Source organism: Dermacentor silvarum, chromosome 1 (assembly GCF_013339745.2).
Source record: "Dermacentor silvarum isolate Dsil-2018 chromosome 1, BIME_Dsil_1.4, whole genome shotgun sequence".
Lineage (NCBI taxonomy): Eukaryota > Metazoa > Arthropoda > Arachnida > Ixodida > Ixodidae > Dermacentor > Dermacentor silvarum.
The window spans coordinates 163424847-163449750 of NC_051154.1; the positions used below are offsets into that span (position 1 = coordinate 163424847).

General features: G+C 45.4%; 2 protein-coding genes and 1 pseudogene across 2 annotated transcripts in view; all 3 read left to right on the forward strand.

Annotated features, from left to right (window-relative positions):
* LOC119436340 (uncharacterized) overlaps positions 1-14004 on the forward strand; it is a 28758-nt gene extending 14754 nt beyond the window's left edge. The window contains exon 3 of the mRNA XM_037703161.2: positions 13091-14004. Coding sequence (XP_037559089.1) covers positions 13091-13400 — 310 coding nt within the window. The 3' untranslated portion in view covers positions 13401-14004. The remainder of the gene's footprint in view (positions 1-13090) is intronic.
* A 1430-nt stretch (positions 14005-15434) lies between these two features.
* On the forward strand, positions 15435-17092 carry LOC125947570 (tigger transposable element-derived protein 4-like; annotated as a pseudogene).
* An 811-nt stretch (positions 17093-17903) lies between these two features.
* On the forward strand, positions 17904-19409 carry LOC125947584 (60S ribosomal protein L19-like). Its single transcript, XM_049672675.1, has 3 exons — positions 17904-17910; positions 18354-18546; positions 19227-19409. The coding sequence occupies exons 1-3, from the start codon at positions 17904-17906 to the stop codon at positions 19354-19356; spliced, it is 330 nt and encodes a 109-aa protein (XP_049528632.1). The 3' UTR covers positions 19357-19409.
* The last annotated feature ends 5495 nt before the right edge of the window (positions 19410-24904 follow it).

Here is a 24904-nt window from a genome sequence, read left to right on the forward strand (position 1 = left end):
ATCGAAATGCGGCCGCCGCGGCGGGGATCCCCCGATCCCGTGCTGCAGCAACGCCATAGCCGCTAATCCACCACGGCGGGTGCTGTGCTGCGGCACCAAATGCGTATCTTGCAACCGGGCGCAAGGGTAACTGGCGACGCAATCTCCCGCGCGAAAGGAGCAAAGCGGGAAGGCAAAAAATTAAAAATTAAATTAATTAAATTACGGGGTTTTACGTGCCAAAACCACGATCTGATTATGAGGCACGCCGTAGTGGGGGACTCCCGAAATTTCGACCACCTGGGGTTCTTTAACGTGCACCTAAATCTAAGTACACGGGTGTTTTCGGCAGCGCGGGAGGGAGGGAGGGAGGGGGGGGGGGGGAACATCACTTTCGACCCCGTGGGTCCTCTAGAGAGTGCACCCAAAGCACCTTATTGGATATATTCACACCGAATGTCAACGCTCAATCCAGGCAATACCGAAACCGAGCGCACCGGGAGCGCAGAAAAGGCGGCCCCGCTATCATATCAGACGGATATTAGCGCGACGTGCCGTGCGTATCCATATGCGCCGCGACATGCCAGCATTCCAATTTCGTCACACACTTTGTCGCGGGGCATTTCCGTCTGGCAAGCAGCGGAGCGCGCTCGGTTTCGACAGTGCCTAGATTGAGCGTTGGAATTGGATTATTATTATATCGAATTAGGTAAAAATATCAAGATTTTTCTAAACAGGGTGCCTGCCTCCCAATTTGCATTTATAATCTGTTCCAAGACACTAAAGTAGTTAACAATTTTTTTCTAATTGCGCTTATGAAACTCACGTTGTTAGCGGCGAAATACGTCCGCCTCGCCGATAAACTGCGCTGCAAGAAGACTACCTTCGCTACGCTCACAGCTTTTATTGCGATAGCAAGTATATGGACACTGGAAATTAGTTAGTTATTTACACTAGTTAAAATTAGTTATTTACACGACAGACAGCAAGAGGTTTGCATTTCAGGAGTACTTTCTGACACAAAAATAATTAACACTGGCGTTCCACAGGGGTCCATACTCGGCCCCCTCTTATTTTTAATCTTCATTAATGATTTCCCAAACTGTCTAACTTCTACAGAATGTCTTTTGTACGCGGACGACACCACTGTTTACGCTTCCCATAACGACATCTGTACGCTAATTGAGCGTTTTAATGATGAACTAAATAATATCAGTAGTTGGTGCAAAAAAAATAAATTGCTAATTAACCCTCAGAAAACGAAGTTTATGGTATTTAGTTCACACAATAAACCTCGCCCTAACCTTCCACCACTGTACATAGCTTCTCACCCAATATTACCATCTAATGAGTGCTCATTTTAGGTGTTCAATTAGACTCCTTTCTAAAGTTTAATTTGCATGTCAGTTTCATAAAAAAGAAATCCGCTTATGGTATCAGGGTGCTTTTAAAGGCCAGACACTACTTTCAAAAGCACACTCTCCTGACATTGTATTATGCCTTTATTTATAGCCATTTTAATTACTGTATCAGTTCTTGGGGCCTCACATATCACTGTCATATAGCCCCTTACAGCACATCCAAAATAACGCTGTCCGTATCATTGCTTCGGCTCCATATAATGCTCATGTTACCCCCATTTTCACTGAGTTAAATCTCCTCACAATAAATAAAATTATCTGGTACAACCACAGCATTGTTATTTACCGCCTACTTAAAAATCCACAATTACATTATATCATTGGCAGGAATAGTCTTGCTAATCCTAACACTACCAGGTTCCCTTTACAAAATAACCTTTTACTTCCAAAATCACGCAGCAACTGTTGGTTTTGCTAGTGTGAAAATGTGGAATCACTTACCTGCTCACGTGAAATCCTCACCTACATTATCGTCGTACCAACGTTCACTGAGAGCTTATATTAGTACCTTGTAAACTGCATCTCTTCTTTGGTGTATTTTTTATGCTGCTTATTATGCACATTTTTTATGTGGTGATGTGTTGCCATAACTTGTATTGCTTTAACACTGTAGAAATTGTGTAATTCGTTCTTTTTTCATAACCGCAATTGACGCCTTTTTATTTATATAATGTTATGTAACTAAGAACAAGAGGTCCCGCTGCAGTTTCTAACTGTGGGACCTCTCTCTGTATATTTTCTACTGCATATATGTACCACTAATGAAGCAATAAACTTGAACTTGAACTCCAGGCGCATTTGTGCCGTCGTCGTCGCCGTTATGTTCCATATAAAGCCCAAGGGCGATAACACCGTCGCCGCGCACCGCATGCTGTAGGTACGAGTGAAAGCGCGCGATGGGAGCCGACGTCGCGACTCAATCTCGCGCGCGCAAGAGGTAACGCACCGTCTTCCGTCGCACGAAAGGCCCCGGGGGGAGGGCAGTGAGGGGGGGGGGGGCTGAGTTGTACTCTGGCAGCAACTGCGCATTGCGCAACCTTGCCCGAGGGGCGCCACCTAGTGGCTCAATCTCCCGCGTGCAAGGGAGGAAAGCGGGAACGAAACGCGCCGTCCTCCGTCGCGCGCACGACGCCGGGGGGAGGGTGGGGCGGCGTTTCACTCCGGCAGCAACTGTGCATTGCGTGGCCGCGCGCGCCCTATCTTGAAAGCGATCTGTGTTGGGGGTTGAGTCCAGGTGCGACGGCGGCCCATACCTTTGTGCGTGTTGCGTTCTCGCCGCTCAGTTTGCGTTGAAGCGATACATAGCGCGAAGGTCACTTCGCTCGCTTCTGCGCTGCCGCGCATCCTCACGCCAACGTTTTGACAGCCAGTGTCCGCGGTCATCGAGTGTGATGTGTTCATGTTTGCCTGTGCGCGTTGACACCATATGCTTGTTAATTTACATAGTAAGCGAATGTTTGCAAGCTTATACGGCCGCTAAAACTATTATCCTTACTTCGTATAGCTGTCTACGCATTTCCTATCGCACTCGATGGTTCGCCTTTCGGGTGACACTGCGATTTTTTTTTCCGACAAAAGAAACTGTATAAGCGTTAGCATTACGTTGCACATCTTTGAAGTCCCGAGAACATGATTTAAACCTCTCGTATATGTATATATGATAATGACAACGCATAAAAAAGCCACCCTGAATAATTTTGCAAGACTACCGACATGAGCATGTAAAGAACCTAGTGCACAATAAATCTTTATATTTTTGAATTTTACATGCATGCCAAAATTACGATATGCCTATGCGGCACACCGTAGTGGGAGACTCCGGATAATTTTGACCACCTGGGTTTCTTTAACGTGCACCCAATGCACGGTATACAGGGGCGTTTTTGCGTTTAGCCCCCATGGAAATGCGACGCCGTGGCCGCTACACAATAAATTGTAACTACTTCCTGAAGGCATTTTAGCGGCGAGCAGGTTGACTTGATTTTAAAAGGCAGGCGTAAATACACGGACATAATAGAGACGAAAAAGCCAACACAAACCCTATGATGTGTTTTTCGTCTCTCTTGTGTCGATGTTTTTTGCCCATGCATTTTAAAATCATGAATCCCCCAACCTTCCAGCTTCAGCTTTCTATACTAGTTTTTATTGCGACAATAATAATTAGTTTGAGGCCGGCTGTGTTGTGCACATGTATCGAGCAACTAATACGGCTGTCTCGAATGATGCGTCTTAACTACTTTTCACGCGCGACGCTGCAAGTATAGTAGAGGAACCCATCAACACATGCGCAGGTTGGACGTAATGCGCCGGCGGGTACGGAACGCGTAATGAAGGCGTAATCAAAAACATGTGGCGATAATATATGGCGCTGAGTTTCTTGCATTTCGTTCCAAGAAACGTAAAACAAGCTTTTTCTGTAACGCCCCTTACCAGACAGTGAACAGAAAATTTTTACAAGAATTTTGAACCTGATTTATACCGCGTTCAAACAGGAAACAACATGTTACTGCGGTGTTTTACGTTTACGCGCGAAAACCACCATATGATTATGAGACGCACCGCAGTGAAGGGCTCGGGAAATTTCGACCATCGTATATATATATATATATATATATATATATATATATATATATATATATATTCCGCATATCGATGGAGGCGGAACCCTAGAGCCCATGCACCGCGCGATGTCGGTGCACATTAGAGAACCAAGGAGGTCGAAATTCCTGCTCTTCCTCGCCGTGTTGCTCGCTTGTGCGCGTTTGCGAATCGGTAATTACAGCCCGCAACGCAAGTGCCAAATCGCTCGCGTTCTAACACAGTCGTGCTTGGCGGTCTGATTAGCTGCGCGAACAGAGTGCGACAGTGTTGGCCTTTCCAGACGTGTGCTTACACAGCGGCACGCTTCGCATGAGCACGGGCCGGCACGGCAGCAACAGCGGGTAGCCGAGAAGCGCCGAGTCGCGGCCACGGTGTAAGAGTATATATCTTACACCGCGTGGTCGCGGCTAAGGCCCGTCCACGTTATCGGCACGGTAACTCGCCGCACGCCGTTTGCCATTCGCGGGCCGCCGTTCAACAGCGGCTTCGCGCGCGAACGGCGACATTTCCTTGCCGTACGTAGAGAGGATGAGACCGGGGCCGGTGTTTTGTAGCGGTGCCTTTCCGGTGCTAATGCCTTTTCGCGCTTTGTCAGTGGCCAGAGTGACGGTCCGCTCGCGTTATCAACGGGATCAGCCAGCTGTGAGCGGTGGATGATAATTAGACTAGTATAGAATAAGTCATAAGGCATCGCTACAAAATACCGGCCCGGCACTCATTTGTGCGGCAGCCTCACCGCCGCTGATCGCTCGACGGCGCCGATATCGTCGCTAGGCCTTTTCCGGTTCCCTTCAAAGCTAAAGCAGACGACGCTTCGAAATGAATTACCGACGCTCACGAGCCGTAATATTTTCTTATTGTTGTTGTCGCCCTTCGCAATAATTGTACACAAAGAAGAAAAGTACGCTGATATTAGGAGCGCCGTCCGCTGCGATGCGAGCACAGCCGAGCCGGTCGTCTCCGGGCCCGTCGGTAGCCGTGCGCTGCAGCTGAGCTCGGCAAGTATCGGAGCTATCGTTCATGTTAAACGTTTGACAGCTGATATTGTTTTATTGCGATAGCAATTATATGGACACTCAAAAGCAGATTTCTGCCGTCGGCGTCGCCGTCGCCGTGAGGTTCCGTATGACGTCATTTGGAGATGAAATCGTCGCCGCGCGCCGAACGCTGTATGTGCGAGTGAAAGGGCGCGAGGGGCGCGTCTTTCACGGGGAGTGAACGCGCGGCGGAGAACAAACGCGCGTTCTGCGCCGTGCTCGCTTAAGGGCTGCAGAAGTAGGCGTCTCTTTTCTCCTTTACAATCACCATATATGTAGAGCAAACGCGCCTTCTTCAGACGCGCGAGAGGCCGTGGGGGAGGGGGAGGGAAGGGAGGCGACGTTTAGCTGCGGCACCAAGTGCCTATTTATATCAGAGGCTCCAGCAACAGTCACCAACGCCGCACGCATTTTGAGCTAACGCGGGCAAAACGCCGATGGCGTCGACAACAGTTCTGCGTGTTGTTGCTACCAAAGCCGCTCACCTTACTTCGTATGACATTGCTGTGTTGCTATCGCATTCATTGCTTCGCCCTTAGGGCGAAACTGTGACATTTTTTTGTAAAATGTACAATTTATGCATCGCTTTATCTAGCGGAAATAATTTACTGAACATCACTGTGGCGCGCAGTTCAAATTTGATTCAATGTTCATGTAGACGCCAGTAAAGTTACGATTTTGGTGCTTATACAGCACTCCAAACTCGGAGGCTATCTCTAAACTTATGGTTGAGTTCACGGCGTCTCACCCCTTTGCTGTGTACAGTGCGCGGCTTTGTTTTCTCGCGCCCAGTGGCAAGTAGCACACTTCCTCTCGCACTTATCTTTACAGCGATCACACAAGTTCCGAGGGTTGAACGAAACGCCTTTATGTTCGCTCGTGCGAGTACGATCGGCAGCGCCCACCAGTGGCGTAGCCAGAAATTTTGTTCGGGGGGGGCTCAGGTTACAGCGCAGCCTCCAACTTATAGAATTTGTCGAGGGATCAAGTGCATGAATAATAACTGCATTGCCAATTCCATTGTATATTACATGCTGCAAACGAATTATTGAACGCTATGCACTGTCCATTAAAATATGTATGTTTTCATAAAAGAATATATTCGTATGCCCCAAAAATTGTGGCAGAACTAACTGATATCAATGCTTCCGCGTTTTTTTTTTGTCTAATTAATAAGTAAAGAAAACATCACATGAACTTTAGAACTATTGACCCTTTTAGCGGAGCAGTTTGTTTTAGAGAAACGAGATGGCGCTCACGGCGGCGCGCCATACCTCTCCTCAGCGACCGCTCACGAATACGAAACCATTACCGCTTCTACCTTCCTTCTGTGCTATCAGCTGTCGGAAATGCAACTGAGTTTGGGCTATCACACTGTGCTCCAATCTTGCTAGATTGAATAATGTGGATTGAAGACGTGTGCAGTAGTTGGCTGCAAAAATAGTGACTGGTATGTTAAGCAATAGAATGAATCTGTGTGGCGAAGTTCGCGGACCGCTGCTGCAACTGCCCGAACGCGTTACCGGCACTTCGTGATGTACGGATTTCCTCGAGGATACATAAATTTGCTCATCCGCCAGCCTTGTATCGCTAACCTTCAAGGAAAGGGCTTCATCGCCAGAACGTCGGCAAGAGTGAGTACCACTCGTTAAACAATGACAAAGGGATTAGCGCCGCTTCCTGTGATAGTAAGTTTCACGCACGTTATCTATACACATCTGTCCAAATGGCAGGAAAACTTACGCCCACTCTATCGCCGACGTATCAAGAATAAGCGAATGGACGCACAGTTGAATATATGCGCACTGTATACACGCAATAAATGACGGACTACACCTATGGCGCACCAATGGTCGAAGCTAAATGTTTCGTGACGGTCCACAAGAGTAAGCAAGTTACTAGCTGTAATATATATTTGCTACAAGGTATTACAATGTAAAAAACAGCTACGTTTCAAGCCTTGTGCGCAGCAAGAACAAATCTATCGGATTCGGAACTGAGCACACCAGCGAGTGATTAGGCAGAAAATAATCAGTTAGTGGCGGCACCGAGAAACTTCACTGAGTCAGAAACTGACAAGCCACTGCTTCAAAATATTTGCCGAATAAAGAACAAAGAGCAAAACACGTTCATCCTGACTGAATTCATAATCGGAAAGCTTGGAATGCATATTTAGCCCCGCTTTTAGAAGAAGCACCATATACACGGCTTGAGCCGTTTGGACATAGCTTAATCAGCTCCGAAAGCACTTTTGCATGTTCTCTAAAGCTGTGATCAAAGCTTCGTGTCGTCCACCTAGTCACCGTCTACGATATCTCCGAAAACAGAGGTTTTCTAAGCCGCGCCGGCGTCATACACTTCCATTGTAAACAAGGAGGCAACGGAGGCATTTGAGGCAAGCAATGGACGCGTCACCACGTGATCAAATATAGCAGCGCCCATGGGATCGCCGCGAAAAGGGTCAATATCAGTTCGAAACCAGCAAATCAGTGCATGCAGCTTATATGAAAAACGTAAAGGCCATGAAATGAATAAGTTGAGGACAAATACTTTGATGAATCTTTGTCATTCAATAACCTTGTTTACATTTTTCTACATATGCAACGGCCAGGAAGAAACCTCAATGACGCTATCCCTCGTTGCAATCGATTGCGCAGGAGCAGCTGTAACTCGTCGTGTATTGTAATTACACCGAGATAATACTGGCAGCAGTGAGTACAAATAAAAAGTGGGAGTTCTGCAAAATATATATTAGAAATGCGAAGCTAGAATGGAATATACAAATGCGAAGATACAACTCGCTAAAGGGCAAAAAAAGAGTCGCTGGAAACAAAGTTCACTGCTTGTATACACAAAACCTCGCAATAAGATATTTAAAAATACGTATGAGTCTCCAATAAATCTACGTACTTAAGCAAACGTCAGTGTATATAATGCGTCAAATAAGACAAATAAACATTTCTCAGCTCAGTCACAGATAGTAACTTTGCGCACAAAAATACAGATGATCTAGGCAAGAACATAACTATGATCGCAGAAATCGTGTTATGTACTTAGGCCATGCAGCGGTCGCGACAGCGCCATGTGGGTAGAATAATAGAGGAATAATGCATAAATCAGTACGAAAATGTGTAATTTAACTGCCTGCACAACGCCAACAATTATTCTGCACCCAAAATTAAAGGAGGGTATTCCTTCGTTTCAAAAAAGAAATAATAGCAGGTAGCTGAAAATGAAAGAAAAGGACAAACGAAGGCCACAGATGATGCGGTAAGTTGAACTACCCAATATCCGAGTGTCTTTTTGGCAAACGCCGCGTGGGCCGGGCTTTCAATGAGCAAGGTTGGTCAAAATTGGTTAATGGTATTCTCGTAATTTTTGTATTCGCGTGATAATTGTGATCATGATGCTAACTGCTAGAATAAACGGCGAAAATTTCTGCGGTTTTAAAAGCTAATGAACGCTCATACGTTTTCATATTTAAGAACTTATGAACCTGAAGGAACAGTGCTTTTTACTTGCATTGATTTTTGCTGCTTCGCTATCTAAAGGACAAACTTCTCTCGGCGTGAAAGTTGAGCGAAGTGGTCAATGACTTCGGACACGTGGATTCCGACGTCTCTGTGTGTGTATAGAAGCGCCAGCCTAACCATGCGTTCCACAGACACTGTAGAGTGCAAGTAGTTTTTTAGTAAACTCTTGCTAAAAAAAATATTCTCTCTGCGCTGGCAGTGGTCACTGGAAGGGTGACTAGAAGCTGCAGCAGTATTTACACGTTTACATAGAACCTGCTGTCGCAATGAGAGATGGGCATCTATTCCGGTGCTAAAACCTAAAACACTCCCTTGATGTCGTTGTCATACTTGTTTAGGTACCTTGCAGAAACAGTAGGCTGTTCGATTCCAGCGATGTCCGTCGTTTCGTCAGGAAGTATGGAGAAGCAGCCTGCTTTTGAATCTAGGCTTTCTTTGATAATGTCACCACAAATTTCTATAATTTGGTTTTGTGCGTCTGGGCTTAAATACGAGGCATTACTGCGGCAACTTTCCAAATGGTTCTTCAGATATGAATCTCCACAATCAGCTCGCATGCGAAGAAGCTAGCACTCTGAAAATGCATGTATTTTCAGCAGGGGCACTGCTTAAATCCATAGGGCCCCTGTCCCTGTGGCCACCGAGAGCCAGACCTTGTCGCCCGCAAAAAAAAAAAAAGAAAAAAAAAGAAACAATAATAAGCCGTTTACTTTCTTCTGTTTTCTTATATATTACTTTGCCTGCCCTGGCCCAGCTGATCAATCACATTGGGCACGCTTCCTGAAAATGTTTGGAGAAAAGTATCAGCTGCTAGCTGACAGTAACGGTGATATTTAGTATTTTCGTGTGTGTGGAAGATTGCAAGCGCGGGCTTCCATTTCTGGAACGGCTTGGACGGGAGGGCTCCAGTGCGCGCATGTTGGCCCAAGTTTATAAGATCATTAACCCCATAAAGTTCTAGAATTGAAAATCTTTTAAAGCATGCCTTTGGAAATGTCTGCGCACCTTTCGCGTCAAAGGTTTATGAGAACTTTATACCCATAGAGTTTCGTAATTGAAATCAATGCGCTCCGTAGATTCCGCGGCCGTTGCGAGATGCCGCAACGCGCCCGCTCGCTATCGAAAAGCCGTTGAAAGTTTGTGCTCGGATGGGGCTCCTTGCGTTACGTGACTCCTGGTGCAAGGGCGTTGTCACGAAATCCAGCCCGAGTTCGCAATGTTCGTGCCGAAATGTCTTTTCGAGCGTGAAAAAGACGTTGTAGACAAAATCCAGAATGATTGCAGGCGTCGGTGGTAGTTTTGGTCGGCGGTGCATGCCAGCACGAAAAAATTTCGGGGGGGGGGGGCTGAAGCCATGCACTGTGGCTGAATTACGCTGAACCCATGCACTGTGGTAATCGCTTAAAGAAATATTTACTCTATGCGGAGGTGGATGCTACGTGGCCTTCATTTTGAGGCCCAATTTTGATGTTCAGCGCGCAGAGAGTGCTACACTGCAACCTGCAGGGAGCGGAGAATCCTTGAGGTCACGGTAAACGCTTGTGCGTGAATGAGATGCGAGATTCATGTTTGGTCTTTCTGTTTTTCCATTTTTAAGTCAACATACTCGTATGCACAATATGTACAGTACGAGCACTACCCCTATGCTTAGTCGTAAAAAAGAACCCCAGGTGGTCTAAATTTCCGGAGTCCCCCACTACGGCGTGCCTCATAATCAGAACTGGTTTCGGCACGTAAAACCCCATAATTTAATTTTTTTTTAGTCGTAAAATTTACAATGTGGCACATTGCCCTCGTTATCGTTAAGCTCCGAACGACTAGACTGGGGAATGAGTAGAATTTACAGATGGTATCCTGGAGAGCTGGCTTCACAGCGAGCACTGCTAATGCTTGCGTGTGAGGTCGAGAGAAAAAGAATCTTCCCTGCTTTGTCATCAGCTGCAATGAAGATACTACTTCTTCCCGTAGGAATTGCTGCCGTTGAAAGAAGGTTTTCCACCATGAACAGGCTCTTAACATCAGATAGATGTCACATGAGGCCGGCCCATGTCGACGCGCTGATGAAAATTTCTATCGAAGCTCCAAGTATCCCCAATATTAGGAACACAACAGACGAAGAAAAGGATGAGTATTTGCAGTTTGTGGACCAAGCCTACATGAAAACAAAAATATTAACTTCAAATTTTCAGATATGCCATGAAAATTGATATTAACGATTAGAATTCATTTCATATCTCATTCTTAAATAAGAAAATCCTATTTAAGTAATCTTCCCTTTTCTACCCACTGTCGCCCGATTCATGGCCAATCCCCTGTAGTGGGTTGTACTATACATATATGCACCAAACCAAACCAAACCAATATGATGTGAACCAAGAAACCACGTCGGGTATTGTAGATATATGCAGGGTGACACAGTGCAATTGTGTAGCTTGTGTAGTCCCAGCTTTTTTTTTTAATTATTATTTTGTGAATGTGGCAGCCACGGTTGGCCTAGTAGTTTCTTTGAATATTGTATGTACCGGATTGTAGCGGACATGATGCGCATATATACTTTTTAAATTCGAATCATTTCTTGGTGATCATATACTACTTTGAGAGTACTTATATATATATCTATCTATCTATCTGCCTACGTCTTGGTGCTCTCATGGTCGTTTCATTAACTTGGTATGTGCCAAAATTGGCATAGTATGACAAGAGTGTATGACGAACAGAAATGATAGGTCATGACATGCATGTCATGTAGGTCATGAAACAGCCGCCTACGTCTTGGTGTTCTCATGGTCGTTTCGTTAACTTGGTAGGCTCTCCCGCACACTGCATCGCATAACACCGATCCCCACAGGGCGTGAGATCTGCCGTTTTTTTTTTTTTTTTTTTTTTTGTTCTTAGTTCTTATGTTTTAATTGTATTGTTTAAGGTATATGGCTTCTCCGTGCCTATTGTGCTTGGTATTTTTTTTTCGTGCAAAGTGATATTGTACTTAGTTTTGGAAACGTCTGCACTTTTTTCATTCACAATAAGACTTGTAGATTAAGAACTTGCTTCACTTTGTCCTGCATAGAAAAAAAGAATAAACTTCGTGCAATCAAATGAAAACTCTAAATGCTGTCCCTTATGTTCTTGCAATTTTCAAACGTGGTGACAGAATGCCATGGGTGTTTAAATATAGTACTGAATTTATAATCCCGAAAAACTAGGCACACATTTCGGCCTTCTATACAGCGCTCGTTTGTGCCTACCTGTCTCCACCTTTGTTGTAGTATTGTTTGCGCAACAACATCAGCTCTACATGCACCAACAAGGTCGAACTCCCTTGTAAGATGTGGTTTAATATGCTTGCTTGAAAGGTGAATTAGTGCACTTCTGCTAATTAGCAGCTTTTCCATCACCATTTGTTGAAAAAAGCGTTAAGCCTTAATTAACTAAAACAACGTGGTAAAAAGAGCGCTAGCCACTTGAACCTCTTACCCCCCCCCCCCCCCTGCCTTTCGCTCAAAAAAAGAAACACTTCGTATCCCCCCCCCCCTGCATTCTGTGGTAACACTCCCTCAAAGTCGAAATGTTGGATAAACCCCTGTGCGTAGGATAGATAACCGGTGGACCATTAGAGTTACAAAATGGATACCAAGAGATGGGAAGCGCAGTTGAGAATGGCAGAAAACTAGATGGGGTGATGAACTGAGGAAATTTGCAGACGCAAGTTGGAATTAGCTAGCGCAAGACAGGGGTAATTGGAGATTGCAGGGAGAGGCTTTCGTCCTGCAGTGGACATAAATAGGTATAGGCTGATGATGATGATGATGACATGGATCGCGCAGGCACTCCACGTGGCTCAAGGCTTAGTGAAAAAAATTGAATTTCTCAAATCAAAATCCGCCAGAAAAATGATAAAGTACGACTTAACCACAACCTACAGACATGATAGCGTAGGATTGTAATTTGAATGTACGAGAAAACATAATTCTGTTACAAGGAAACTCAAACACAAACCCATTTTCCAGCATTTCTACCATACCAACAGCGGCACGTCTAGGTAGATTACTTGCAAAAACACCATCCAGATGGCGCTCGCCTCCTCGGCAGCGTAGGGAGCTTAAAATGCCAGCGGCGCGCAGAGGCGGCAGTGGAGAAAAAAGGAAGCTGCAGTTGCTGGGAAGCCTGACAAGCATTCAGGAATCTGAATACTATATCGCATTCCACTCTTAAAGGCGAAGCTTAAGCGTCCTCCAAATTTATTTCCCCGAGCCCAAGGGCTGGTTCAGGACCCCTTTAAGTGAGCATCTATAGAATAACTTAAGTCCAGCTGCGATATCCTTACAATGTTACAGCAACGTGATCTGGATTGGATTTAGATTATCCATGGTATGCATGTTGATTAGACAAATCTAGATATATATGATGTGTGCAATGTTCAGAACATCATGTTGCATGAACATCTATGGAACATAAATGGTTATCATGGGCAAATAGCCGACAATCTATCCAATGCAATCTGTCTTCATTCTCATCGCAGAAAACGGACTGTGCTCTGCAAGGGCCCGAACCCGCAGAACCGGCGCGGACCAGATCCATCACTGCACAATGGGCCTGATCCCAAGAACCACAGTGGCATCAAGTGGCGGGCTGACTGCCCCGGCTGGAAGGGCCCCAAGGCAGACGCCATGCTTTTGCTGGCAAAGCCCAAGAGGCGCCGCAGGAGGGGTGCCAAACACGTGGCCACGCCTTCCGTTGCGGGAGAGCGCGCCGACGAGGACGAGTCCGACAGCGGCCGTGCCAACCGCACGCCGCCTGTCAGAGTGCACCGCAAGGAGTCGGAGGTGTGACTCGCGCCTCGGCTGAATGATCATTGCTGCCATCTCTGCTGCTGCTGCTGCTTGCACGCTGCTTCACCTTCACTGATGCCACACCTAGGAGCTTGCTAGGAGTTACACCTGGCATCGTAGGAAATACAGAGAATTGATGGTCCCGTCAATAAGGGGACAACAGCGCCCGAATCTGGCACCCGAACAACGGTACTATTTGCACGTGAGAATCATTTATAAGAACGGGCGCTGGCCAATAATGACTGCGAACGAGGTGGCATACCGAAGGTGCCAGCCAATGGCAAACATTTCTTGCTAACGGAAACAGCTGAGAACCAGACTGACCCCAGGTCCGCAAAAAAAAGAAATATATATTGGAAGAATGTACAGAAAAGCAGTTTGTAAAAATGGGTGCGAAAAGCTTTGTAATTATGGTACCTGAAGAGAGACTCTCAAGTCATACATCCAAAGTGTACAGTGTGTCGGTGGTACCGTATTTATTCGAATCTAGGCCGATAGTTTTTTTCAAATAATCACATACGAAACTCTAGGGTCGGCTTAGATTCGAGGATTTTAAAAAACGCGCCAGTTTTTAACTGAAACTGATAAATATGGTGCATAGTTAGCGCCATCTAGAATAGTCAGTATCGCAACCGCTACTAGCCGCGCCAGTAGCCAGCTGAAGCTGTGGCTGAAGTACACGATCGACGTCGCCATTTTGACCTGCGTCGTATCGGTAGTATCGGATCGGTATGGTGCAGCATCGGCGCGCGGTGTGGCGTTATCGTAATGGCACCAAATGGGCGATGCCACTATAGTGCCGCTTTCTAAACGAATACTGTATTTACTCGAATCTAACGCGCACTTTCAACACGACCCTAATTCTGCGTCGGCATTTCAAAATGGCCGCCTCGCACGCGCGTCGTGCCTAGCTACCGTAGCATGCGGAAGCTTACTCCGTGTGCTGCCGTACACGTGCTTAGGCAATAGTCTACCGTCTGTCTTCACGTTCTCAGCGTCTGCTCTATCTATCAGCATGAAGTACCGAGTTCATCATGATGCCGCATTTAAAAGGAAAGTGATCATCTGTGCGGAGACGGACGGAAATCGGGCCGCATCACGGGCGTTCGGAGAATCCGAAACTTGCGAGCGGGACTGGCGCAAACAGGAGAGGATTTTCGCCAGCAAAGCAATGCGGAACGGTTTCAGTGGACCGAAGCAGGACGTAATCTGCGACGATCCACTCCGGCGATACGATCAGGCTTGGCCCTATCTTGAAAGCAATCTGCGACTGGTGAAGTCCGCCGCGCGCCGTGTTTTCGCCGCGTTGAAGCGAGAGGCATGCTAGCACGAAGGCGCGCTTCGTCTCCAGCGTTTTGACAGTTCGTTTCCGCGGTCAACGAGCGAGGTGTGTTCATGTTTGCTTGAGCGCGCGTGACACCGTGCTTGTTAATAGCGGTCTACTAATTTTCTACCGCATTCGATGCATCGCCTTTCGGGCTAAACTGCGACTTTTTTTATTCATCGCAACATCAGTGCATCGGGAGGAAATCTATTTTTCCAAATTTTTCCTCACGGAAAACGGGTGCGCGTTACAATCGAGGAAGCGTGAGAATCGAGTAAATACGGTAGTTGAGCTAGCCGTAGAGGCATCGTCAAACGTTCAAACCGGGCGGAACTTCGGCATCGGTCTGTCGTTGGAGGGGGCCACGGGAGATGGATTTTGCGTGCGCCGCAACGTGCGCTCCTTCCAAAAATGCAGCATCTCTAATGCGCTGGATGGTACTGAATATAGCGCACTGTTTGAAGATGTCAGCAGTAAGGAAGATAGCGACGAGGCTAGCAGCGATGGTGACATAGAATGAGCTCGGCATGTTCAAATTTAATAAATGCTGTTTCATTTTGCGAATGCTGTTCTCGCTTTTTCGTTCGGCCTACATTCGAGGTAAGTTTTTTTTTTCGGACTCAAACTTTTGGGGGGTCGGCTTAGAATCGGAGTCGGCCTAGATTCGAGTAAATACGGTAATCGAAAAACCACTCATTTGTTACCTGCAGTTAAACGGCACAAAAGTTACACTGCACAGTCGACTTTTTGGTTGCAACTGCCAAACTAGTCTTGCAACCATGAAATAAGTAACTTTCATAGCCAGCACCATAGCCGGGACATGCCAATCCAGTAGCCAGGTCTCGTTTGTTGAGCCAGCGGCTGCAGTGTGTTAGGCCTACGAGTGTGCCGACGTGCAGCACGATGGAGAACACGAAGAAACGGCCGCATCAAGCACTGCCGCTTGAAACGAAGCTTCAAATTCTCCAGGAGCTCGATGGAAGCGGCCTGTCCAAGACATAGGTGGCTAAGAAGTTCGGTATCCCCAAGTCGACGCTTTCGCGGATCTCAGAAGGAACAAAGAAGCGATTGAAAGTGCCGTCAAGAATGGAACCTTTACGTCAAAACGAATGCGGATGCGGACGACACCTTATGAAGAACTGGAAAAGGTTCTTTTTTTGTGGTTTAAGCATGCAAATTTCCCCATAAGCGGACCCATTTTGGAACAGAAGGCACAAGAAATAGCGCTGCAAATGGGCATTGAAAATTTTGCCGTAAGCGGCGGATGGCTAAGCCGATTTAAGAAGCGTCATGGCCTCGTCTTTAAGACTAATCTCAGGTGAGAGTGCCACTGTAAACAGAGAAGTTTGCACCGGCTGGCAACAAGGGCGGCTGCAGGAAATTTTGCGGAACTATGAGCTGCAGGACGTTTTCAACGCCGAGATGGGCCTTTTTTACAAGATGCTTCCATCAAAGACTCTCGCCTTCAAAGGTCAAGCCTGTACAGGAGGACAACGGAGTAAGGATCGAATTGCTGTACTGGTGGGCGCAAACATGGCAGGGGACGAGAAATTGAAGCTGTTGGTAGTGGGAAAGTCGAAGCACCCACATTGTTTCAAGGGTGTTCGAGACCTTCCCGTTACGTACCATGCTAACGGAAGAGCATGGATGACTATGGCAATTTTTGAAAACTGGCTACGGGAGGAAGATGCAAGATTTTCCAAGCAAGGCAGGAAGGTTGTCTTTATCGTGGATAATTGCCCTGCTCATGGCAAGGTGGAAGGGATTGAAGTCGATCACTCTTGAATTCTGGCCAGCCAATGCTACAGCTGTGATCCAGCCAATGGATCAAGGCGTAATTCAGAACATAAATGTTCTTTACTGTCGCCAGCTGCTTCACCGAATGCTACTTTGCACAGACAATGGAAAGAGCTACAAAACAGATTTTTTGTCGGCAATCCACATTCTGGCCCATGCCTGGGAACAAGTGCAGGAAACCACACTACAGAGGTGCTTCCACCATGCAGGCTTTGAAACACAAGAACAAATGCTTCATGAAGAAGAGGAAATTCCTGCCGATGTTGATGCCGTATTCACTCAGGTAGTGCCCTCTGCCCCTTTTACGCAGCAGGAGTACGAGGCAATTGATAATTTGAGCACCTGTCACGAGGAGAGCCTCAAGGAACTGATTGCTGAAGCACAAGGCGAAGATCAACCCTCCTCCAGTGATGAGTGCGATGACCTTCTTCCGAGTGCAGTGGTACCAGACAGTGCAGCTAAAGGAGCCATTGAACTTTTGCAGCGCTATTTTGAACGTGAAGGGTGTCCAGAATTTCTGGCAAGCATGCCAAGCAAACCACAATTGATTGCTTTTTCCCTGCCCATGTAATAAGTAGGGGTTAGTACCACTTAATAAAGTTGTGCTTCATGAAACGTGTACTTTGCTTACATGAAACTTCTGACAAATGGAACACTTATGATCCCCTCCAAGTTCCGTTTAAGAGGAGTGCACTGTATATATACATTTTTTCACTTAGCTTAGTGCCCGCAAACATAGTGCATGGCGTGCTGTTATTGCATTTATCTCTGCTAGTAGAACTGTGATGGGCAACTTCAGTGACACAAAACTTTTTCTAGGCCACTGAGTACCAGAGGACGAGTCCGAATGACATTTTCCAAATAGAAGAGGGTCGAATTAACCATAGCATTTACTGTGGTTAGTGGTAGTTCTGCCAACAAGCTTGATAACTGTCATGATTGCCATGTGCTGAAACAACAGTGTTGTGAAAAGCTATACCAGCCGCTACGTTGCATAATTACAACAGCACTTAGAGGCTGTGAATTTTGTTCTACTATTGTATTTTTTGCATCAAATATATCTAATTGCATTCTTAGTATAGCCAAATAAACTAGGCCTGAATAGACTGTCAAAGTTCAGTAAGTCACAGCGAACTTATGCAGAAACTTGCAAGATGCTGTTGCCATCTGTCTTGTATTTGATGGTATTGTCAAAAGGGTCATTTATTTACTAATGCAGCTAAAGTTTTCTTTTCTGTAGTGTTGCTTTAAGCTTGCTTATGCAGATTACCTGTGCAGTGCCTTGTATTCTGCTCAAACTACTGCTCTTCATGTGCACATGCGTAAAAGATTATTTTGTCATGTAATTGCACTGATAACCTGCCGCTGTGTGGTTCAGCACGATGTTGCGTAATGGATTTCTAACCGCAGCGATTTCATTTCTATAGGGACAAATGCAAAAATTTTGCTCATGTGCTTAGATTTAGGTGCACATTAATAAAGATCCCCAGGCGGTCAAAGTTATCCGCAGCCGACCGCCATGGCTTCCCACATAAATCACTGTGCAATTTTGGGACGTTATATTCTTATAGTAGTACCCCATAATTTTAAGTGCACTGATCATGCTCAACTAGTTTCTGCCGAGTCGGATATATGTGTGTGCACATAAGTTGGGGATTGGAACCCAAAAACTTTGCCACTGTAGTGTCCATCTAGATTTGTACTAGAAATTCTTGTGTATGTGTCCATATATATGGTTGTGTTGAAGAAATTTCTTCAGTGCTGGCTGTATGTGGAGCTCATCACTGGTGCAGGATTTAGGAAGTTTTAACTGGCACAAAATGTTCGATAAGTGCCCGTAGTGCTCTCACTGTGCTGCTTCCCTTTTCACAAGCTCGGAGTACTCATTGTGGTATTGCTCCGCATCTTGCGCAGGTACCACGACCTGTACTTGAAGGCCAAGGGCAACGTTTTCAAGAACAAGCGTGTCCTCATGGAGTACATCCACAAGAAGAAGGCTGAGAAGGCCAGGACCAAACAGCTCAAGTGGGTGGCTTTTCTGGCCCTTTTGAATTTCTTATACTTCATGTATGCACTGCCCCTCTTGAACCTGCCGCGGTAGCTCAGTGGCTGCAACGCTGCACTGCCAGGCACGTGGTCATGGCTTCGATCTTGGCCACAGTGGCTGCATTTCAATGGGGACGGAATGCGAAAAACACTGGTGGACCTTACATATGGTGGTCAAAATAATCTAAAGTCTGCCACTATGATGGTGTGCCTTATAATCAGATTGTGGTTTTGGCACTTAAAAGCATGGAATTTTATTATTTTTAATCTTGTGCAGCAGGCGGCCAGCAGAAAGCAGGGTTTAGGTTTAGTCATGCATGTCTGAAATTTGTGGAGCAAGAAGAATGAGGGGAACTGAGGAGCTCAATTTTCATTTACAGCTTATGAACCATTGAAAGCGTAGAAAAAGTTATGCCGGAGAACACTGAAGATTCTGAACTGTTTGACTTAGGGCTATAAAATTGTCAGTGGTGCAGTTTGGGCATGAGATAAACAGAAAAAAGGAAAATTCAGCTTCCTCCTACCACTCTCACTTGGTCGCTTCCCTTTGTTTTACTTTAGGCTTTAGAGATCACGATGAATGGTTCCCTCACTGTCGTTGTACTGTAGTTTTTACATGGTATTCTGTGCTTATATGTGCGTGCTATGTCTTTGTGCAGCGACCAAGCGGAGGCCAGGAGGCAGAAGGTTCGCGAGGCCCGCAACCGCCGTGCCGAGAGGATACAGCAGAAGAGGGCAGAGATGCTGCTTTCCCTCCAGAAAGAAGAGGCCGCAGCCGTCAAGAAGTGAAACTGCCGCACTGGTGTGGAGGAGAAATAAAAATGTGGACTGTTCATACTGTACACCACACTGTGATTTGGGTCTTCCCCACCTGCAGCCTATGGCATGTGCTTTGCACACTTCTGCTTCGTGCAGATAAGTGTTGCAACGCTGTTGTACTTCTGTTCTTTCAGGTAATTTTTGTATGTGCAGGCAACTAACTCTGTGCTTAAACTGTTCGTTTCGTGTGACATTGCCGTGCTTTAGGATGGTTTGGGGAATCGCTATGTATAAACTAGGTCGTAGAGATGCAGCATCCACTGTAGTTGCGGTCATCAAGATTATAATGTACACTGCTGCCTGGGAAGATTGGTCTTATTTTTTCTTGAGAAGATGAAACTTGAATCTACAGAGTTCATTGGGGCTTCATGTAGAATACAAAGCGTAAGCGTTCTTAGCATTGCTGTGCTATGAGATGGAAGCAGGTCGGTCATGTAGTAGTGATCACCGTGTGGGGAAAGATGGATTGCTCGATATAGAGCCATGAATCCTTGAGAATTATTCTGGGTGTCCTGCACAACTTTGTTCGTTCCTGCATATGGGAAGGTTTGCAATTTCTGTAGATGTCATTTGTGTTATGTGCTCATCATTGAGTGCTCGGGTGGCCAATTGGTATGCTGAAATATATTTGCACTCAATTGTGGAGACATTACATCGATTAAACCTATTATGTAGAACTATGGCAAGAACGAGTATCAAAATTTCATTATCCTCTTAATGGACCTTTCAATGCAAAGCCATTTCTCTCAATCATGCCCGTCTTGATTTGCACTGCACCACATTTGCATCAGGCAGCTATCGTTGCTGATACCCTCTCATTGCACGGACACATGCCATCTTGTAATGCTGCACAACCACAGATGAGGCTGCATAGGCGGCAATTGGTAAAATGTTTTATACGTTGATTCCCAGAGTGCATGAGATGGAATCTGCCTACTTTTGATTTAAGTGTTTCCTTTTCTGCCACAAATATTGCGAGCGCCAGTCTTGTGGCACTAGTGTGGCATACAATGGCTTGATCAGGGACTTTGTTGATGGCCGCAGTGGCCTGCTCTGTTGAGCAGGAGAAAGCACATCAAGGCACCTTATCGGAAAAGTGGAAGTTTTCTAGAGGCATTTTCAGATATTTATGCCATATACCTTCAAATGCAATAAATCTATAGAACGGCCACGGCGGCCGCATTTCGATGGGGGCGAAATGCGAAAACACCCGTATTTAGCTGCACGTTAAAGAACCCCAGGTCAAAATTATTACGGAGTCCCCCATTACGGCGTGCCTCGTACTCGGGTAGTGGTTTTGGCACGTAAAACCCCATAATTTTTAACTCTGCATTACAAAGAGAGTGGTTACATATTTTTAAATGGTTCTATTGCACAAAGTGGGAGAGGAATGAAACATCAAAGGTTGAGAAATGCAGTCCAAGGACCAAACCGACTAGCTTCCGTTTCCATGTTTGATTTCCCTTTGTCCGCATGTCAGTTGTGTGCAAGTGTCCCTTGCCGAAAACAGGGTGTCTATAGCAACCTGTTGGGTACGTTGTCTCAAGGGGTGGAGTTGCAATGTCCAAACCACGTTCCCGGCAGCGTAATGCATCACCCAGGAGTGCGAGGTGAACATCGTTTGTAGTCTTGGCCCGTTATGAAAAATTTTCTGCGGCTTAGCTAACCCTGGATATGAAAAGCGAAAGTTTTGTGTAACCTTTGATTCAGCTGTAATTATTATACTTGGGTATACACTCATCGATATAAGCCAGGTATAAATTATAAGCCGACAAGTCCAACTTCTGCATAGGCGCAGATACGGGGATGTCATTACCGGAGTTCTGTTACCCACATAATTTGAGGATTCTCTTGCGTTGCCTCCACATTTTCACTTTTGTTGTGGCTAAAAGCTTACGGCAACATTGTTGGCGCGGACGTGCCCGGCTTTTAATTTATACTTTCGCTTTATTTCGGCAAATCCTGACAATAGGAGGACAAGCGCATTAGAAGCTCCAGCGGCGGCTACCTCATCCGTGTTTCTTCACTTTAACAACATTTTTTTTTTTCCGCTGAGAACACGGCACAATATATTTAAATATGTACAAAGAACAAAGTTTATTACATTTTTTAAAGAGAAGGAGGTAGCCAACTAAATTGATAGCCTATTCCTAGAGAATGAATATGTTGATGTATGTTCACCTCACTTTAAATTTGCATGCTTTTTTGACCCTGAAAAAACCTGCAGACTTCAATGACCCCTTTGGCAGAGTCTTCTATCAAGGGCGTGTGAAAAGCACGTGAGTGATATGTGTCTCAATATTGATTCTCTTTCCAATAGGCAATGCTAACGACTGGCGACAAAGCTCTTCTAGTTATTTACAGCATTTACGCATTAGGGATGGAAACATCGCATCTTGCATGCAGAGGCCATAAATACGGGGTGTTTCAGCAAACACTTTCAAAAAAATTTTTAAAGGTTCCTGTGGTAGATAGCACAATTCTAGTTCATGAGCTGGTGTACTCGAAGAGGTGGACATTACTTGCACAAAAAATTTAAATGCATAATCGACTAATTTAAAAAATCACCAATTAGGTATTTAACATAATAAACGTGTTGCAATTTAATTCTAGCCGTGGAATTCTCTAATTGGCGCCACCAGTTTCGATATATTAATTCCCGAACTTTGCGGAGAAATGCATTGGCGTTCCAGTTACTTTTGCGCTTACCCGCCGTGGTTGTTGGACTGCTAAGCATGAGGTCGCAGGATCAAATCACGGCCACGGCGGCTGCATTTCGATGGCGCGAAATGCTAGAACACCCGTATACTTAGATTTAGGTGCACGTTAAAGAACCCCAGGTGGTCTAAATTATTCCAGAGTCCTCTACGGCGTGCCTCATAATCGGATAGTGGTTTTGGCACGTAAAATCCCATAATTTGTTCTTTTCATACTTTTGTGCTTTGATGCATAAAACGACGTTTTGTTGAGAAAGTGACTGGCACGCCAATGTATTTCTCCGCAAAGTTAGAGAATTAATATCTCGACACAGGTGTCAGCCTGAGATTTAGTTCAAAGTGGATCCGCACTCCACGGCTAGAATTTGTAAATTGCAAAATTTGAACCATAAGGTGGGCCATAAGGCATAAGGCCATTGGCCGTAAGCTAAAAACTTAATTGGTTAATTTTGTTAATCAGTCGATTATGCATTTCAATTTTTTTGTGTGCAAGTAATGCCCGCCTCTTCGAGTAGACGAGCTCATGAACTAGAATTGTACTATCTGCCACAGGCCTCCTTTAAAAATTTTGGAAACTGTTCGCTGAAACACCTTGTATATAGAATTGACTCAGTAACCGAAATGATGCCAAGCCAGATTCACTCAAAATTAGAATAAATAGAAGTCTATAGATGTCATGCGCAGCAGCGCTTATACTCGGACTCAAGTTACTAAAAAAATAAAAAAGAGTGCAGTTTGGCCGGGAAGGCGAAGCAGTTAGTGATAGCGAAGTAGAAGACAATTACACGAAGGAAGATTCTTACCGTGTAAATCCGTGTAAGGATCGCACCCGTGTAAGGCGCCGCACCCATAACTTGACAGCCAATATTAAAAAAAAAAAAAAAAAAAAAGAAAGACATTCATGCATGCAAGCGAGAAGAAATCGCGTTCCATGCGCTGATTCTGATCGGGCTCAACAGCGAATTGTCGCGCGCAGCGTACTTTCCCGCATCGCTACTGGATGTCGAGAGGAGGCGATGGCGGAGGTTTATGGCGGATTTGATACTCGTAGTTGGAAAAATGAGGTCGAATGGCCCGGTCCCATGAAAGGCTCGTCAAAATCGCGACAGAAAAGTGTGGCACTTACACGAGTCTATACGTTAGTTATAGTGGCCATATAAGCTGTAGTAAACATTCACCTAAAATTAAAATAGTAAGCATAGTGGACATAGTAAAGCACGGGCCATGTAAACATGTAAATACCTCACTGGATGACCTCGAGCAATCGCTTTCACAACGCAAGCATTGTGAAGAACGCCGGCAGCGGAGGCGAACGGTTCGTACAGCTGCGCGATTCACCACTCTGAAAATTAGATTCATCATCATTATCTGCCTATTTTTATGTCCACTATAGACTGCCTCTGTGATTGATCTGCGATGACCTCGGTCTCTTAACTCTGCAACACTAGGGGCGCAGAAAGACAGCCCGGCAAGGAAGACAGCGCGCATGAAGTTAGCAGCCATCCCTGGTCGCCCTTTATAATTGCACCCACCAATGATTACCAACAATTAGATATGGCACGCGGGCCCCATAAGCGTCAGCCGCCCACAGTCATTCACAGCTACGGCAGGGCTAGAGTAGAAGACGCGTGTTCTCCATCCCATTCGCGTTTGATTACGTGACCATTTATTTAAGGTTGCCTGTGGCAGATAGCCCAATTCTAGATAATGAGCTGGTCTACTCGAAGAGGCGGACATGCACAAAAAATTGAAGTACACAATCGACTAATCAACGAAAAACACTAATTAATATTTTAAGTAATTACCTGATGACCCATATTGCTATTTACAAATTGTAGCCGTGGAGTTCGCAAGATGATCCACTTGGAATTAATTATCAGGATGACAGCAGTTTCAAGATAATAATTCCCGAACTTTGCGGAGAAATGCATTGGTGTTCCAGTTAATTTTGTGCTTCAATGCATAAAGCGACGTTTTCTTAAGAAAACTGGAACGCCAATGCATTTCTCCGCAAAGTTCGGGAATTAATATCTCGAAACTGGTGTCATGCCGAGAATTCGTTCCAAGTGGATCCGCCTCGCGAACTCCACGGCTACAATTTGTAAATAGCAATATGGGCCATCAGGTAATTACTTAAAAAACTTAATCTTTTTTGTTAATTCTTCGATTATGCAGTTCAATTTCGTGTGCAAGTAATGTCCGCTTCTTCGAGTAGAACAGCACATGAACTAGAATTGTGCTATCTGCCACAGGCAACCTTTAAGAATTTTTGAAAGTGTTCGCTGAAACACCCTCTCTCTCTCTCTCTCTCTCTCTCTATATATATATATATATATATATATATATATATATATACTCGTCGTGGTTGCTCGGTGGCTATGGTGTTGGGCTACTGAGCACGAGGTCGCGGGATCAAATCACGGCCACGGCGGCCGCATTTCGATGTGGGCGAAATGCGAAAACACCCGTGTACTTAGCTTAGGTGCACGTTAAAGAACCCCAGGTGGTCCATATTGTCGGAGTCCCCTTACTACGGCGTGCCTCATAATCAGATCGTGGTTTTGGCAGGTAAAACCCCATACTATATATATATATATATATGGGTAGGTTTCGGAAAATGGCGGTGTACATGGTTGTTTACGTTGTCATGGCAACGGGATCGGCAGCTGCACGGCACCTCCTCTCCGTAGCTGCTTTTTTTTTTTTTTTTTTTTTTTTTTTTTTTTTTTTTTTTTTTTTTTTTTTTTTTTTTGCTGTCGCTTGTGCAACAGTCGCGGTTCTTGATAAGCGCGGATTTGCGC

What these genes read in the sequence shown, in the direction of transcription:
- LOC125947584 (XM_049672675.1), top strand. An exon ending in GCCAGGACCAAACAGCTCAA is followed by an intron (nt 18,547 to 19,226) that starts GTGGGTGGCTTT and finishes GTCTTTGTGCAG; the next exon opens with CGACCAAGCGGAGGCCAGGA.